Source organism: Choloepus didactylus, chromosome 2 (genome assembly GCF_015220235.1).
Source record: "Choloepus didactylus isolate mChoDid1 chromosome 2, mChoDid1.pri, whole genome shotgun sequence".
In the NCBI taxonomy this organism is placed as follows: domain Eukaryota; kingdom Metazoa; phylum Chordata; class Mammalia; order Pilosa; family Megalonychidae; genus Choloepus; species Choloepus didactylus.
Window position 1 is genome coordinate 108,822,563 of NC_051308.1, and position 16,362 is coordinate 108,838,924.

The following is a 16,362-nucleotide window of genomic DNA, read 5'->3' on the forward strand; positions in this document are numbered from 1 at the left end:
CCTCAGAACAAACACATGGGAATGAGTAAGTATTAGCCTCCTTTACCAAATAGGTAAACTGAGGCTCACTCAGAGAGGTTATGTGATTTGCCCAAGGTCATTCAGCTAGAAAATGCAAAAGCCAGACCTGGTTCTCTTTGCCTGAGCCACAGTGCCAAACGTGTCCCCTCTGGGTGAGGGTGAGGGGCCCAGGGGAGGAGCCCCTACTTCAGCCACCTCACATTTCCAGGGCAACCTCTAAGGATCCAGGAGGATCTCACATATTCATCACTCATCTCCCCACAGCCAGGAGTTGAAAGAGAAGGAAGAGACCCAAACTGGCTCTCCAAGTGGCAACTCAGGTGTCCCCAGCTCAAACCAAACAGCAGGATTTGTGAGGTGCTGTGAGGATGCAGACACCTGGGCATTCTGGACCCTCAGCCTCTGAGTCTGACCTAAAGCTCAGTCAGCTCCCCTACTGGCTCCTCCCCAGTCTCCATCCCACATATTAGTAGTGAATTCTAAAGCCCAGTTGGCCTGGGGATAGGGATGGGACAGAGCCAGACTCAAAGTTGATGGCATGGCTCCTGGTCATAGCCCATGCTGTACCCTCCACCTAGAGAACCTTCTCCATCCTCTGTGCTCCCCCAGCTCTCTGTGGACACCTGACTAAATATTGCAACTATTTATGGTGTTTACCTCCACCACCAGACTGAGAGCTGTCATCACTGTCGACCTCACATCATGACTGTGGGCTCCTCCAGAGCTGGAACACAGTCCCTGATACTTTTTTTGGTGCAGACACATGCAAGGGGCTCAATAAATACTTGTAGAACTAAATTGGATTTACATGATCAAAAATACTTCTGAAAAGATCCCTTCCGTCTCATTATCCCTGAGTCTCCTCCTCCTGGCCCTGCTTCCCTTTTACTCTACACATCCCACAACCTACCTGTGTCCCCCACCATCTGGCTGGAGGACACTCCTCCTCCAGAAAGACTTCCCGACTATTCCCATCCTCAGTGAGCTCTCCGTTTCCTGAACTGTAACCCCCTTAAAGGGATGTTTCAAGGATAGAGTCAGATAATGTAAGTAAGATGTTAGCACTGAGAGTGGGCACACATAAAGGCTCAATAAACATGGGCTAGTTGTGATGATCAAAATTGCTGCCCCTTCTTTCTGCTTCCTGATCTGTAAGCCACCAGGGGGCACCCTCTGCCCCCCCAAAAATCCCCTGACATCAGCGGCAGGATGGGACGCTCTTCCTTGAGAACTGGGAGAAGACTTCCACTATTGAAAGTGAATATGTGAGTCTCAGATTATATGGAATGGTGGTAAGAAGGATGGGGGTGAATAATGGGAAGGACGTTCTTCAGCACTTGACACACTACTCCTGATCTCTGTTTCCTGACGGAGACCTCAGGCAATAGGGAGTGTATGTGTAGCATGCGAGTGAGCTGTGTGTGGGGGTGTCCCAATAGCAGATACTTGTTCTTTTTCCAGTGTCTCCAGTGTCTTTTTGCAGTGTCTCCCCAACTCTCTCTGTAATGCTGGTCTCCTCCAGTATCTCACAAGGATGAGCATTTACCCTTTACAAACGTCATGGCCACATTCATCCTTTCAGCAGTCCCATGAGATTTTCATCCCTGCTTCCATTTTATGAATGATGAAACTGAGTCTTAGAGCAACTGAGTACGGGATACCTCCCTTGGGTGTGCCGAGTAACTGGGACCTGCACGTGCACACACACACACACACACACACACACACACACACACCGCCTCTCAGGTTCAGTTCTGCACAGCATCTCTTTTCTCGGGGATTATGGCCCCTTCCTCATGGCCTCCTTCTTGAGAAAGCCATTCTCATTGAATTGGATTCTCCAGGGCGTGGTTCCTCCCTTGCTCCCACTCCCAAGCACATGGGAGACACAAGGACAGAGGAGCGGCCTTTCTCAGGACTCTAAGGGGTTAAGGCCTGGATCCCGCCCCTTTTCCCGCCCGGCTGGCGGGAGTATGAATAGCGGTCGCTCCTGCTCTCTACACAGTCGCTCGGCTGCTCCCTGCGCCCCGCCCCGCCCTGTCGTGTCCCTGTCGATCTTTTCTTCTCTTTCATTCTAAGAGCGGAGAGCCGCTCCAGTCTCCCGGTGCCCTGCTTCTCTCCACTTTAGGTGGGTCAGACGAGAAGGATGGAGGGCTGCCTGGGAGAGGAGTCTTTTCAGATGTGGGAGCTCAACCGGCGCTTGGAGGCCTACCTGGCCCGGGTCAAGGCGCTAGAGGAGCAGAATGAGCTGCTGAGCGCAGAACTCGGGGTTCTCAGGGCACAGTCCGGAGATACCTCCTGGCGGGCCCGTGCCGACAACGAGCTGGCGGCCCTGCGGGCCCTAGTGGACCAAAGCTGGCGGGAGAAGCACGCGGCCGAGGTGGCACGCGACAACCTAGCGGAAGAGCTGGAGGGCGTGGCGGGCCGGTGCCAGCAGCAGCGGCTGGCCCGGGAGCGAGCGGCCGAGGAGGTGGCCCGCAGCAGGCGCGCGGTTGAAGCCGAGAAATGCTCCCAGGCCTGGCTGAGCACCCAGGTGGCCGATCTGGAGCGCGAACTGGAGGCCCTGCGCGCGGCTCACGAGGAGGAGCGCGCCAACTTGAACGCGCAAGCCGCCTGCACCCCTCGCGGTCCCCCGCCGCCGCGCGGGCCCCCCGCGCCTGCCCCGGAGGTGGAGGAGCTGGCGCAGCGGCTGGGCGAGGCATGGCGCGGGGCAGTGCGCGGATACCAGGAGCGCGTGGCGCACATGGAGACGTCGCTGGGCCAGGCGCGCGAGCGGCTGGGCCGTGCCGTCCAGGGCGCCCGCGAGGGTCGCCTGGAGCTGCAGCAGCTCCAGGTGGAGCGTGGCGGCCTGCAGGAACGCAGGGCTGCGCTGGAGCAGAGGCTGGAGGGCCGCTGGCAGGAGCGGCTGCGCGCCACTGAGAAGTTCCAGGTGAGTAAATCGCAGGCCTGGGCCAGACTCCGGAAAGTTCCTATAGGCTTGGAGACCTAGTGGGGAGAGGAGTGGGTGGGGGGATGGCTGCCAGTTCTGGGGCTACGTCTCAGAAAACCCATCCCTGGTGCGGTGAGTCCGTTTAGAATGGGTTGGGAAGGTTGGGGGTTCGGAGACCTCTCCAAACACACCCAGTGACAGAGCAGTCAAGCCTAAGACCCCATTGCAGGGCCTCCCTCACCTTCCACAGAGCTCTTGGGCTGATTGCCCCCTGGGCCCCTTCCTCAGGTCTGCTATAATGCAGAAGAACCCCAACTTTCCCCCTCAGCCCAGAGTCTGATGGTCTAGCCACTCAGAATCTCAAAGTTCCTAAAAGCCCTCCTACCCTGAAAGGAGGATGTGAGGGGCCCTGGGTGAGTGGCCACCAGCCCCTCTCCTGTGTCCTGGATTCTCAGCTCCCTGGAACACATTCCAGAGGCTTGGGACAGCAGCTCCCCCTCACAGTCTGCACAGCTGTGACCAGCAGCTGAGAAAACAGTCTCCTGCCTGGGCCAGACAGAGGTCTCGCCATGGCCAGCCCCCACCCCTCCTTCTCGGAGGAGAAAGATTCCAGAGCATGTGGGAAGTGGGAGGGGGTGGGGGGCCCAGTGTGAGGAGCAGGAGACAGCGGACGCAACCAAGCTGTTTGGCTTCCAGTGCTGCAGGCTCCTGGCCTCTCGATTAATCTTTTTTCCTTCTGCTTCCACTATGTTCCCTCTCTTCTCTGTAACCCATCTCCTCTCCTCCCTCTTCCTGTGGGAGCTGAATTCTGAGCAGCATGTGCTACCATTTGATCAGCATCCTCAAAGGAAGAGCCAGGCCGTGGGAGAGGGTCGATAGGGGCCACTGTGCTCCTCCTGGAGACTCCAGAGGGGGATTTCTGGCCAGGAAGTGGGGCAGGGGACGCAGGGGGTTGCCTCTACAGAGAAGTCAGGCAGGGAGCAGAAGACGCAGCTGTAGCAGAGGAGAAGAATGCAAGTTAGTTAGCAGGAAGGACACCCGCCCCCCAGCCCACCCCTTCACTGACTGCCTCTGGCTTGCTCTGCAGCTGGCGGTGGAGGCCCTGGAGCAGGAGAAACAGGGCCTACAGAGCCAGATCGCCCAGATCCTGGAAGGTCGGCAGCAGCTAGCACACCTCAAGATGTCTCTCAGCCTGGAGGTGGCCACGTACAGGTGCGGCTGACCCTGATCCACCTGGAGACACAGATGCACACATATGCTGGACTCCTTTTTTGACAGGAGCCACAAGCCCAGGGTGGTGGCGTCTCTGCCACCAGCAGGCTCTGTGACCCTAGGCTGGTCATTTCCACACCCATCTGAGCCCACCTGCTCCCCTCATGGGTTCAGGACCAGAGAAGTGTCCTGAGGTGCCTTAACCCACCTCCCTCTCCCCAAAGTAGAGGTGATATTGCTGAGTGGAGCTGTCTCAGAAGATGTCTGGGGTATCTGCACCCAGACCCTTAGCCCAAGGGCTGAAAAAGCGCTGAGTCTCTGTGTTTGCTCAGAAAGGAGGAAAGGCAGGTGCAGGGTGGTCACACTGAGTGAGATTCAGCCTGCTTAGCTGGGGGATGAGAGATGACGGCCCGGGTGACTTCCAAGGCCCCTTCCAGCCTGAATGTCACAGAACCTGAGCCCTTCAAACCCTAATACCATTGGTCCCGCCCTCCCCATCTAGTGACCACATTTGCTGTCACCTTACAAAGGGCTGAGACCAAGTTGGTGCTGCTTCTCACTGGCTGTGTGACTCTGTGCAAAGCCCACAGTCTGTTCTGGAAAACTGGCCGGGTTGGCTGTAGTGAGGAGTTGGTAATGGAGCTCCGGGAAGGGGCTTTGTGACTGGTTAAGCGCTGTGCACCTCAAGCCCACAGGGTGGGGGCTGGGGCTGGATAAGCTATTAGACTGGTGCCCCTAGCATTCATTGGCGAAACAAGGCAGGGGCCCTGGGACAGGTTCAGGAGGGGAGGGAAGGCAGGGCCAGAGAAGAGAAAATCAGTGAGGATCTAGGGGGGAGTGGAAGAGAGTGGCTCCCCCTGGAACCAAGCCAGAAGGGAAGGATAGAGATGAGACTGTGAGAAGGACAAACCAGATTCAGAGGCCTTGGAGGAGAGCGGAGAGTAGGTGTGCAGTGCAGCTTGCTGAATTGATTGTCCTTTCCCTCCCTCAGTCAGCCCCATGGGGCACGGAGGCAGGGGAATGGACATAAAGACCCGTGCTGCCTGGGATGGGGGGTGGGGGTGGGGGAGGGGAGCGGGGATCCAGAGTGCTTAGAGATCCCAAGATGAGGGCCTTGACCTCCAATCAAACCACTGAGGGAAAGGGTCTGGGCAGGCCCCGAGGAATTTAACCACTGTTTTTTTGATGCATGAAAAGGATTTGGAGAGAGGGGACTGGAATTCATTTGCTTTTGTCTGTGACCAGCACTGGGGGCCCCGGGGAGGGGAGTGGGGACCCCATCCCATGGGAACGGCCTGAGAATTCCCACTTCCCCTCGGAAGCCCCCCTTCTCAGACCCTCCAGATGGCCGCCTGGACAATGGCAGCCATTAGCATGAGAATCGGCCCCCCACACTGAGGATGAGGTCATCAGGCCTTGGGTGGGGAGGAGGAGCCGAGTCTGAGTGATAAGGGGGTGTGTGCATATGCCATCGTGTCAGACTGTGTGGGAATCGGCCTGTGTGACCGTGAGCCCAACCGCGTGTTCCACATATGCATGTGACTCTGTGTGACCAAGTGTGCAATGTCGGTGGGTATGTGACCATGTGACTTTGTGTGCGCAGCCAAATACAACTCTGTGTGTGGCTTTTGTGCGGTAGTGATGGAAATGAAGCCTGCAGAGCAAGCTCAGCCAGCCTGTGGGTAGGGGGCTGACCCAGTCTTTCCTCTCTCATTCCCAGAACCCTCCTGGAGGCTGAGAATTCCCGGCTGCAGACACCTGGCAGCGGATCCAAGGCTTCCCTCAGCTTCCAGGGTAAGAGGAGGGGCTAGATTTGCCCCTGAAACTCTACCTTTCTTTGCTCTTCATACCCCAGACCTGCTCCTTTCCTAGGAGGCACAAGTCTTAAGTTTTGATGCCTTGACCCCAACAACAGTGAGCATACACTCAGTCCAGCCAGTGGGGCCGGGAACAGATCCCAGGGGGTACTCTTGCTAGAAGTGGGGTGGCTGCTCTCTGACTGCACGCCCTGCCAGTACATACTGACCCTATTTCTGCCCCCTCTGCCTTTCCAGACCCCAAGTTGGAGCTGCATTTCTCTGGGACCTCAGAGGGCCGGCGTCTGGCACCCCTGCTCCCTACCCTGAGCCCAACCCCTCTGACCTCACCCTTGCCTGACACCCTTGGGACACCTGTGCCAGCCTTTCTGAAGAGCCAAGAATTCCTGCAGGCCCGTACCCCCACCTTGGCCAGCACCCCAATCCCACCCACATCCCAGACTCCCCACCCTGCCACAGATACAGAGATTAGAGCCCAGAAGGCCCCTCTCTCCCTCCTCCAGCCACAGGGTGGGAAGCAACAGGCTCCAGAGCCCCTGCAGGGTGAAGCCATTCCTGCCAGCATCCTGCCAGGACCAGAGGAGCCTGGGGGCAAGCAGCAAGAAGCCAGCATAGGTCAATCCTCCGAGGATCATGTCTCCTTGGCCCCACCCCTCAGCCCTGACTACCCCAGTTTAGAGGCCAAAGATGGAGAGCCCAGTGGGTCTGGAGTATCCAGCATATCCCAGGAGGAAGGTGAAGGGCAAATCTGGGGGTTCACAGAGGAAAAAGCGGAGGTGAAAGTGGTGAACAGCTTGCAGCAGGAAACATGGCAAGAAGAGGGAGATCTGGAGAGGGTTGAAGTCCAGGACTCCCAGTGTCCTTTGGAAAAAGAAACTCTGAAGTCTCCAGAAAAGGAGATTCAAGAGCCACTGATGTCTCTGGACAAGCAGACTCATGAAACACTGAGATCTCTAGAGAAGGAGAATCAAGAATCTCTGAGATCTTTAGAAGAAGACAACTTAGAAACACTAAAGACTCTAGAAAAGGAGAATCAAGAACTATTGACATCTTTAGAAGAAAAGGATCTGGAAGTAGTGAGACTGCTAGAAAATGAGACTCTAGAACTATTTAAGTCTAAAGGAAAAGAAGAGCCAGATATGTGGCAGTCTCTAGACAAGGAGAATCAAGAAGTCATGAAGTCTCTTGAAGGTAACCTAGAGACATTTTTATTTCCAGGAAGGGAAAATCAAGAATTAGTAAAGCCTCTAGAAGAGGAGAACTTAGAGGCATTAGGGGCTCCAGAAAAGAAGAATCAAGAACCACTGATATCTCAAGAAGCAGAGAAACAGGAGACATTGAGACCTGTACCAAAAGAGAATCAAGAGCTGCTGAGATCTCTAAAAGATGAGAACCAGGAGACATTGAGATCCCTAGAAAGTGGGGAACAAGAGTCACTGAGGTCTCAAGAACAAGAGAACCAGGAGACATTGAAACCTCTTGAAAAAGAGACTCTAGAGTCACTGAGGTCTCTAGGGGAGGAAGACCAGAAGACATTGAGTTCTCTAGAAAAGGTGAATTTAGAGCCACTGAAGTCTCTTGGAAAAGATCGGGAAATATTCAGCCCTCCTGAAAAAGAGAATCCAGAGCTATTGCGCTCTCTGAAAGAAGGGAGTGTAGAGGCAATGCAATCATTAGAAACAGGGGATCGGGAACCACTGAAGTCTGCAGGAGAAGAGGGCCTGGAAATATTGAAATCACCAGAAACTCAAGAATCATTGTGGCCTCTAACAGAAAAGAATCAGGGGACTATGAAATGTCTAGAAAAGGGATTTCAAGAACCACTGGGGTCCATGGAAGAGAACCAAGAGACATTGAGACCCCTAGAAAAGGAGAATCAAGAAACAAGAAGATCTCTGGGAGAGGGGGATGTAGAAAATTTGAGATCTCCAGAAGAGGTGGACAAGGAAAGTCAAAGGTATCTGGGAGAAGAAAGGAACATGGAAAAGGAAGAGAATCAAGAATCGCTGAGGTCTCTGCGAGAAGAGGGACAGGAGTTACCACTATCTGCAAATCAGCAAAGGTGGGAAGATGTGGTGAGGGGGGACCAAGAGCTGGGCCAGGAAATCCCCCCTGGGAGATCTGGAGTGGAAAATGAGGATGAAGCAGAGCTGGGTCTGAGGGGACATGATGGCTTTGCTGGGAAGGAGGAAGCTGTAGAGCTAGGGCTGAATGCTGCAGGGGAAGCCTGGAGCACAGAGGAGGGGCACCCAGGGAGACTTGAGCCTGAAGAGCAGATGGTCCCAGCTGAGGGAGCTGTGGGAGAGGGAGACACTGAGGGCCTCCAGGACCCTGAAGGGCAACCAGAGCAGGTAGGGGCCCCAGACCTTGGAGCTCCCCAAGGAATGGCAGCCGAGATAGGGCCCATGTTGGAAGATGACGCAGCTCCAGGGGGTGACCGAGCCTCCCCACAGGTCACCTTGGGATCAGAGACGGCTATGGGTGAGTCTGATGCTGGAGCCATGGAGGGATGGGAGCAGGAGGCAGTAGGGAGGGAGGACCCAGGCCACCTGGCCACGGAGGAGGTGACAGAGCCACCCCTGGGGGAGGAAGATTTGGAGGCAAGGAGGGTACAGGGTTTGGAAGGGCCCAGAAAGGACCTAGAGGAGACAGACACTCTGGAGTCAGAGCTCTCCAAACTGCCCAGGAAGAACAGGGACCCCCCAGAGCCCGAGGGCCTGGAAGGCTGGGAGAAATCAGAACATGAGGCACCCTGGGGAGATGAGGAGGCAGACCCTGCTGAGACCCTGTGCCATGAGGGAAGCAGTGCCCCTCCACCCAGGCCCCTAGGGACAGAGAAAGCTGAGGAAGAGGCAGAATCAGTGCTGGGGTCCCCCAGCCCGAGGCCCACTGAAACCTGTCTGCCCACCTCACTCCCCAAAGATGCCCCTGGGCCCCAGCCCCAGGCTGAGGGGAACCAGGGGGCTAGCTGGGGGCTGGAAGGCAGGGCTGAGGCCCTGGGGAAACCAGAGGGTGAGCAGGAGGAGTTGGGTTCTGGAGGAATCCCTGAGGGCTTCCAGGATGAGGAGAAGGAGAGTGGAGAAGAGAGTGAGGCCGATGTGTTAGGGGAGACCCTACCTGATTCCACTCCGCTGGGCCTCTACCCGAGGTCCCCTTCTTCCCCCAGGTGGGGTCTAGATGGAGAGGAGAGGCTGTCTCCTCAGGGGGAGGACCCAAAGGAAGGCTGGGATCCCACTGCCTTGGCCCCTGAGGGCCCCGGGACCCAATCCTCAGAAGAAGAGGAGGGAGACGGGGAGGGGCGCCAGCCTGACTCTGACCTGTCAGAGGAGTTTGAGGACCTGGGGACTGAGGTTTCTCTTCTCCCTGGGGTCTCTGGGGAGGTGGCAGAGCCCCTGGGACAGGTGCCCCAGCTACTACTGGAGCCTGCAGCCTGGGATCGGGACGGGGAGTCTGACGGGTTTGCGGATGAGGAAGAGAGTGGGGAGGAGGGAGAGGAGGACGATGACGACGAAGAGGGCAGGGGGCTAGGACCCGGGCGGTGGGACCCCGGGTCCTCTGAGGGCAGCCTGCAGGCCCTGGGTGGGCCACAGAGAGAGAATCTTCTGGAGCCTGAGACTGTGAGTTTCGGGGTTCCTTGGGATGACAGCTTGAGGGACGCAGCAGCCGATGCCCCTGTGACCGTCCAGGAGCCTGAGTCCCAGGATAGTGCTGAGACTTCCGGTTCCGAGGAAGGGTCTGATCCAGTTCCCTTGGAAGGGGAGGACCGGGTACCTGGCGCTCTAGAGACCCCCGGTGGGGTAGCGGATGCAGGCCAGGGGACAGGAGACACCCTTGGGGTCAATGGCGGGGGCCCCAGCCTGGAGGAGGAGTCAGAGCCTGTGAACAGGGGAGTGATGAACGGGCTGGAGCAGTCTGAGGGAGTGGGGCAGGGGAAGCTGGGGGCTCCTGAGGGGGACCAGGGAAGCCCCTTGGAAGGGGAGGAGGGGAAGGGCCTGAAGACCCCTTGGGAAGGGGTTCCTCTGAACCTGGGCCCAGGCCAGTTCCTGAAGTTCACCCAGAGGGAGGGAGATGGAGATTCCTGGTCTTCAGGGGAAGACTAAAGAAGGATCTTCTCCTCCCTCACTGGGGACTTGGGGGAGGGGGTGGGGCTCTCCACAAGGCCCCTCCCAGCTCAGGGGCAGCACCCTTAATTTATGACCTCTTGACCCGTGTGGTTTCTTTCTGAGAGGCCTGGCCTGCCAAGGTGAAATGGGTGTGGCAAAGGAGCCTGTTCCAAGAATTGAGGCACCAGGGATTAAAAACCAGACCCTCGGATCTTGCAAAGTGGGACATCCTGCCTGCACTGACCCACAAGGCTTAAGCCATTTGAGGCCCTCCATCACTAGGCCCCTATCCTGTACTCCCTTTTCCTCCCCATCCCATCAACTAGAAGAGGTGGGGAGCCCAGCGGTTCCTCTCAGTGGAGGGGGCTGTGTTGGTCTTTGTGCCAGGGCTCCCCAGCCCTGCCCCCTCCTCACTGCAGCTGCACCGCCCTTGTGGGATGTCTGGCAGGTGGCCGATGGGGCTGAGAGAATTCTCCCGGGCCTTGACCCCCCTCATCCCTGCCGTGTGGTCCTGTCTGGCTCGTCCCCACCTGAATAAAGTAATGCCTCCTCCTATGGAGTCTGCATGCTCTTCCTTCTCCAGTTTGGCTGGGATGCGGGTGGGAGCATCCTCGGGAGCCGAAGGGTCTGTGGGGAGACTGTGGGGGAGGAAATAGGAGATGCCAGTGTTGGAGGGGGGCTGTCTGCTGAGGAGAGGAGGACCTCGGGGTGAGGTGGGGGGGCTCATGGGGGGCTTGGTGGCAGTGCTAGGGAGTGCCACTCGGCTGGGGTAGGCCTGTCCAGGTAACCTCAGAGGCTGTGAAGCCAGGCCTGTCATCATCTCCACCCGCAGCACTGATTATAGGGATTAGGCCTTGGAGCCACCCCCACCCCTGGACGGCCCCACAGTGCCGCCAGTGTAATAAGTCCCCTCGGCCCCAAACCCAAACAGTTGTCTGCCTATAATGTCTGCTCATACTGGCTGGCTCAGAGCAGGGTGAGGGGAGAGGGAAGCCCTGCTCTGCCTCAGACTGGCCGTGGGCCTCGAGTCAGCCATTTAACCTCTCTGAACCTCACACTCAGTCCCACGATGAGGGGAGCTGACTTGGGGGGTCTCTAGGGACAAGGAGAGCAAGAAAAAGGCTAGGGAAAGCCAGAGGCTGCAACTCACGTCTTCAGTGGGGCTTCTCCCCCCTTTGCTGAAGGAGGAGGAAGGGAAGATGGCCAAGTGGGGTTGAGGAGGCAAAAGGAATGAAGCTCTTAGGGGTGAGATGACAGAGCAAGGGGATGTGCTGAGAACTTGTGTCCGGCTGATACAAGGTTAGACCGAGGGTCCACCCAACCACAGCTTCTTCCCGTGCCCCCTCCCCCTACTTCCCAGCAGTCCCCCGGATCTCTGAGTGGGGCAGGAAGGGGACCAGGGGTTCCTGGATTAGGCGGGGCCTGAAGGCCTTGAAGTCAGGATACCCAAATAGAAACCAGCCCTCAGTTCAGCTCAGCGGGGAAGGAAAATCTGGCGACACCTCTGAATATCCCTGGTGGGGGTGGGGCGGGGGCTGCCAAACAAATGTCACACGTTTGGAAATAATCCCAAATCTGGAAGTAGGCTCTTTTCTCTCCTTGGGCCCCAGGCTGAGGGTTAAGGAAATATGTGAGGCCAAAGTCGCTGCCCCTCTGGGCCCCACTCAGGCCCTCTGGCGGAGGAGCTGGGACACCTTTCCCACTTGGCATCACTGACTCTGCTTCCCTGCCCCGTGCCTGCCTCCAGCTCCATCTGGGAGTCTCTGTCATGGGTACTTGGGCCCTCATTTCATCAGCCTGGTGCACGCCACTGCCCTCAGGGCCCAGGATCCTGTGTCTCCCCACCCCACCCTCCTGGCTGCCCAAGCCTCTACTCTTTCCTTCCTGTCCCCTCTGCTAACAAGGCCAGGTCTGATCCTGCCAGGCTGCCAGGCCCAGGAGCCAGCACGTTGGCATCCGGGTGAGTCAAGTCCACTCTCTGCCCCTCCACGGGGACAGAGGGACCCTGTGCTCAGTCTCCCTTGGGCACTCCTGCTTGGGTGAGGGCCAAGGACAGAGGCTGAGCCAAGTCCTTGCCTGTGCCCTGGTGGCCATCCCTGCCCCACACACCAGGATCCCTGGGCCCCTACAGAGCTACCAAAACCCACCTTTCACTGCTGATAATCCCAAACAGGGGGAGGGATGGGAGTTAGACAGAAGTGAGGACTTTCCTAAAGGGGGTAGAGTGGGAGGTATATTCTCTTTGGAAATGACAGTCTTTCAATGGAGCAAGAGAAATGGGGGTTAGACAGAAAAAGAGATATTCCTGGTGGGGATAATAGGGGTGACTGTCATTTTTCAACAAATATTCGTTGAGCATCTACTATGTGCCACACATGGTGCAGTCGCTGGGAATCCAGCAATATATAAAAACGTGGTGTCTCACTCCCAGTGCTTTACCATCAAATTGACATGCAGGAGATCGTGGGAGCAGAGAGCAGAGAACCTCACCTGGTTGTGGGCTAGGGAAGTGTGGGAGGGAGTGGCCAAAGAAGGTAGCCCTGAAAACCTGGAGGATGAGAGGGAGCTGGCCAGTAAAGAGGGGAGGGAGGGGAAGGAAAAAGATTCTGATCAGAGGGAAAGGCATATGCAAAACCTGAGGCAAGAAGAGAGAGCTTGGGTATCTGAGACACAGAAAGGAGTGTGTGACCGAAAGGTTGAGAATGAGAGGGAAGAAAGTTCACAGTGAGCCTGGAGAGAATAAAAGGCCAGTGGGCAGGGGCCTCTCCAGACAGCTGGGGAATACAGCCTTCCTTCTAAGGGAAGTGGGAAGCCTGTGAACAGTTTTAAGTAGAAAGTGCATGACCAGGTTTGCGTGTTAAGTCAAACTTTCTGGCTGCTGCGTGAGAATAGATCGGAATGGGCAGGGGTGATTTAGGAAAGTTATTGCAGTGATCCAGGCAGGGGATGATGGTGGCAGCAGGGACAGAGAGGAGGGGATGGATGGGAGATACTTAAGGGAAGCAGAACCTCAGGACTCGGTAATCCATTATGGGAGATGGAAGAAGGTATGGCAGTGAAGGTTCCCAGGCTGGGCAGCTGGCAGCTGGTGGTTCCATTTTCTGAGCTGGAGAATCCTGGAGACTCCATGAGGAGCTGCCCTTGGGGAGGGAGGATATGTGGGCCTGGAGCTCAAGAGCACGGATCGGGATGGAGGCAAGAATGAGGGGTTCACTGGCCTACAGATCACCCAGTGGAGGGTGTAGAATGAGACGAGTGAAGGAAGACCCAGGACAGAGCCTCCCCTTCCCCACCAGGCACTCCCAGCAGAGTAGGAGACACATGGGAAGGAGCCAGAGCAGAAGAGGCCAGAGAGTAGGAGGGAAACCAGGGAATGTGGTATCTCAAAAGATTCTGTCACCGTGGAATGTTCCAGGATAGCAAGGATTTTGTCCATTCATCACTCAGAGCTTAGCACAGTGCCTGGGGCACAGTGGGTGCTCAATAACAATGTATTGAATGAATGAATGAATGAATGACTATGATGAGGTCAGACAACAGGAAGCACTTTGGAGGGAAGTGTCCCTAGAGGAGGGAATGAGGAGGGAATGAGGAGGGAGCAAGGAGGGGCATCTCCCGAACCCCCCCACCCCCCACCCCTCCCACACAGGGACAAGTGGGAGGTTATTCTGGGGCCTCCTCTTGGTAAATATAGCCTCAGTAAGCAGCGGGGGCAGGGTGGGGGGCCGGAGGTGGCTTCCTCGTTTGTTTGGGGGACTTCCTTATAAGGCTGTGCAGGCTGAGGCGCCGTGGAGGGTGAGGTCAGGGGCTGAGCACCCATTCAGCCCAGCCTGCTGCTGCTGCCACTAAAGACTGGAAGGAAATCAAAGGCCCAGGCTCTGGGCCAAGCATGAGGGAGTTTGGAACGAGGCCTCTTAAAGGGTCCCCTCATCTGTCACGTCTGCTGTGGGAGCTCAGCCTTCCAAGGGAGACTGTCGGGGGCAGGGGTGGGGAGAACAACTCACTCCCTGATGGGGCCTTGGTTGTCCCATTTCTACAGCACTTTTTGGACTGAATCATACCCCTGAGGCTCCCAACAGCTCTGATACCCATGGTCTAACCTTTAACCCTCCCACTGCCGGGTCTGACCCTCTTGCTCTGGGCTGTTGAGGTTGAAGAATCAGAGCTCATTCATTGCCTCAGAAGGCCGTTCTCCCTGAACTCCCCGGCACACCTCCCCCCAGTCCCTCCTCGGGGAGCCAGCTGCTGCCACTTGACCCTGTGGTGGCACAGCTGCCACCAGCAATGCCATCCTTGGCAGGCAGGGAAGGAGGAATGTGATTTAATTTCAGCTGGAATGTGCTCTCTGGAGCTGCCCTTAGAAGGGGGAGGGAATGGAAACCAGGCCCACCCTATCCCAGGAAACTCAAGAGGACTCTGGGCTTGGGGTCAGGCCTCTGGGCCCCTAGTGGGCCCCTGTCCCCATACCACAGGGGAGGCTAAGTCCCAGGATGGGTACTGCAAGGGGATGGATGGAAGTTAGACATGTGAGCCATCCTGGGAGGTGGGAAAAGAGATGCAGCTCGATGGAGAAAGAAGGGACCTGGGCACGCTGCTCTCGAGTCCACAGGCCCACCTTAGGCAAGGAAGACTTTCAACTGGCCAAACCAGGGAAGGGGCTGCTTGGCCCAGAGGCCAAGGGAGAGACTGAACGGTCTCAGGTGAGGGCCCGCGGAGTCCGAGATTGGAAGCAGAGGAAAATACGGTCCTTGGTGCTCCCTGATTTCCTCTCTGAAGGCCCCGAGGTCTCCCATCCACGTCCCCTGCCTCCTTCCACCCTATAGGGCCCCCTTTTCCTCTCTCTTCTCTTTCTTTTTTTAAATTTTTTGATTGTGAATATATACGACATACCATTTCCCATTGTAACCACTTTCAAGTATACAATTCAGTGGTGTTAATTACATGCACAATATTGTGCTACCATCACCATCCACTACCAAAACTTTTCCATTACCCCAAACTCCCTTCTCTTTCACACACACACACATCCAAGATCAGACTTGTGTTTTCTCCAACATCTCAGAGAAGTAGGCTCTGCCTCCTGCTCTCAGACCCCTTCTCCAAGCCTCATTATTCCAGGGACTCCAGTATGGATGTCTCTCCTGTAATCTAACTCCCATTCTTCTTGCTGTAGCATCAGTCCCAACTGTCCAAAAGGGATAGACCCTGGTGACCAGCCCCCAGGTCCCAGAATCCCAGGTCCTAGAGCCCTCTTCCTCCCCCTTCAGCCTCCTCCTCTCCCAGTCACAAACTCACCCCCCCCCACCCCCCATGACTCAGCTGTGGCTCCAGAAATAAACCGAGGCAGGTGCCAGGAGGCCTCTGTCGAGGAACCCCCTCCCAGCAGCTGCGGGCTCAGCTGTTCATAAGCCAGCCCCAGGGCCCCAGGAAGGGTGGCTGAGAGACTTTGTGGGTGGGGGGTTGCCCAACTGGCTCTGCACGCTTCATGGGTCCTGCTGGACTCCATCCTCCCACCTAAGGAGATCCTCCCCACTGCTGGCCTCACTCACGCACCCAAATCTCCTCCTCTGTCTTCCCTTTCTCCCTTCTCCTCTGGCTTCCACCTGCTTTCCTGCCTCCTCCCTGGCACCTTCCCAACTCTTCAATCCCTTCATCTCACCCTGGTCCCTCCCTTTTCCATTCACCTCTTTGCGAGGAAGTCGTGTGTCAAAAAGAACCTCAGCTCACCTTGATGGGGAAACTGAGGCACAGAGCGCCGTCTCTTGCCAATGATATTAGGAGTCCCTAGGTGCCACTTGGGGGCCTAAAGAACATGGCCTGGAACTGTGGGCTGCCCCCTTAAGTACTCTAGTCCAAAGTGGTCAACAGCCTTCCTCTGGGGACAAGCCATTTCCTGTGAAAACCAAGGAAGAACCGCAGGGAAATGAGAAGCCACGAGATGCACCCCCTCAAACGATTAACTAAAGCCGCTCACATACAGCAGTGGGGGGCATTCCCTCACTTTCTTCCTTCTCCCCTCTTTTTCTTTTCTATCCTCGCCTTCTTCCTCATGCTCTGCCCCTGAATCTTTTAGTTCTCTCTTCTCAGGAGGAAGTATGCAGCCTTGCAGCAGGCAGGGTAGCAGTTAGATCTCAGGAAGGACCTCTAGTCTGGGGGATGGAGGCACCCCTGCGTAGATGGGAGAGAGGGCATCTGGGTCTTCACTCTGGGCAGGGGCCTGGCTACAGCCCCCCAGGAAAGCCCTCCCACCCGCAGGATCCAAGAGGCTGAGGATTTTTGG

At 56.6% G+C, this 16,362-nt stretch overlaps 1 protein-coding gene across 1 annotated transcript; it reads left to right on the plus strand.

The window, feature by feature from the left end:
• The first annotated feature begins 1,317 nt into the window (after window positions 1–1,317).
• NES (nestin) lies at window positions 1,318–10,637 on the plus strand. The gene is made up of 4 exons (XM_037825711.1): window positions 1,318–2,950; window positions 4,038–4,162; window positions 5,883–5,956; window positions 6,217–10,637. Exons 1-4 carry the CDS (start codon window positions 2,168–2,170, stop codon window positions 10,077–10,079), a joined length of 4,845 nt encoding a protein of 1,614 aa, XP_037681639.1. The 5' UTR covers window positions 1,318–2,167; the 3' UTR covers window positions 10,080–10,637.
• Window positions 10,638–16,362: the final 5,725 nt, after the last annotated feature.

Bases quoted from the DNA above. Each gene is read 5' to 3' on its own strand.
- NES (XM_037825711.1), top strand. From the start codon at position 2,168: ATGGAGGGCTGCCTGGGAGAGGAGTCTTTTCAGATGTGGGAGCTCAAC. The intron at 2,951-4,037 runs GTGAGTAAATCG...CTTGCTCTGCAG, and splicing joins GCGCCACTGAGAAGTTCCAG to CTGGCGGTGGAGGCCCTGGA. The intron at 5,957-6,216 runs GTAAGAGGAGGG...CTGCCTTTCCAG, and splicing joins GGCTTCCCTCAGCTTCCAGG to ACCCCAAGTTGGAGCTGCAT.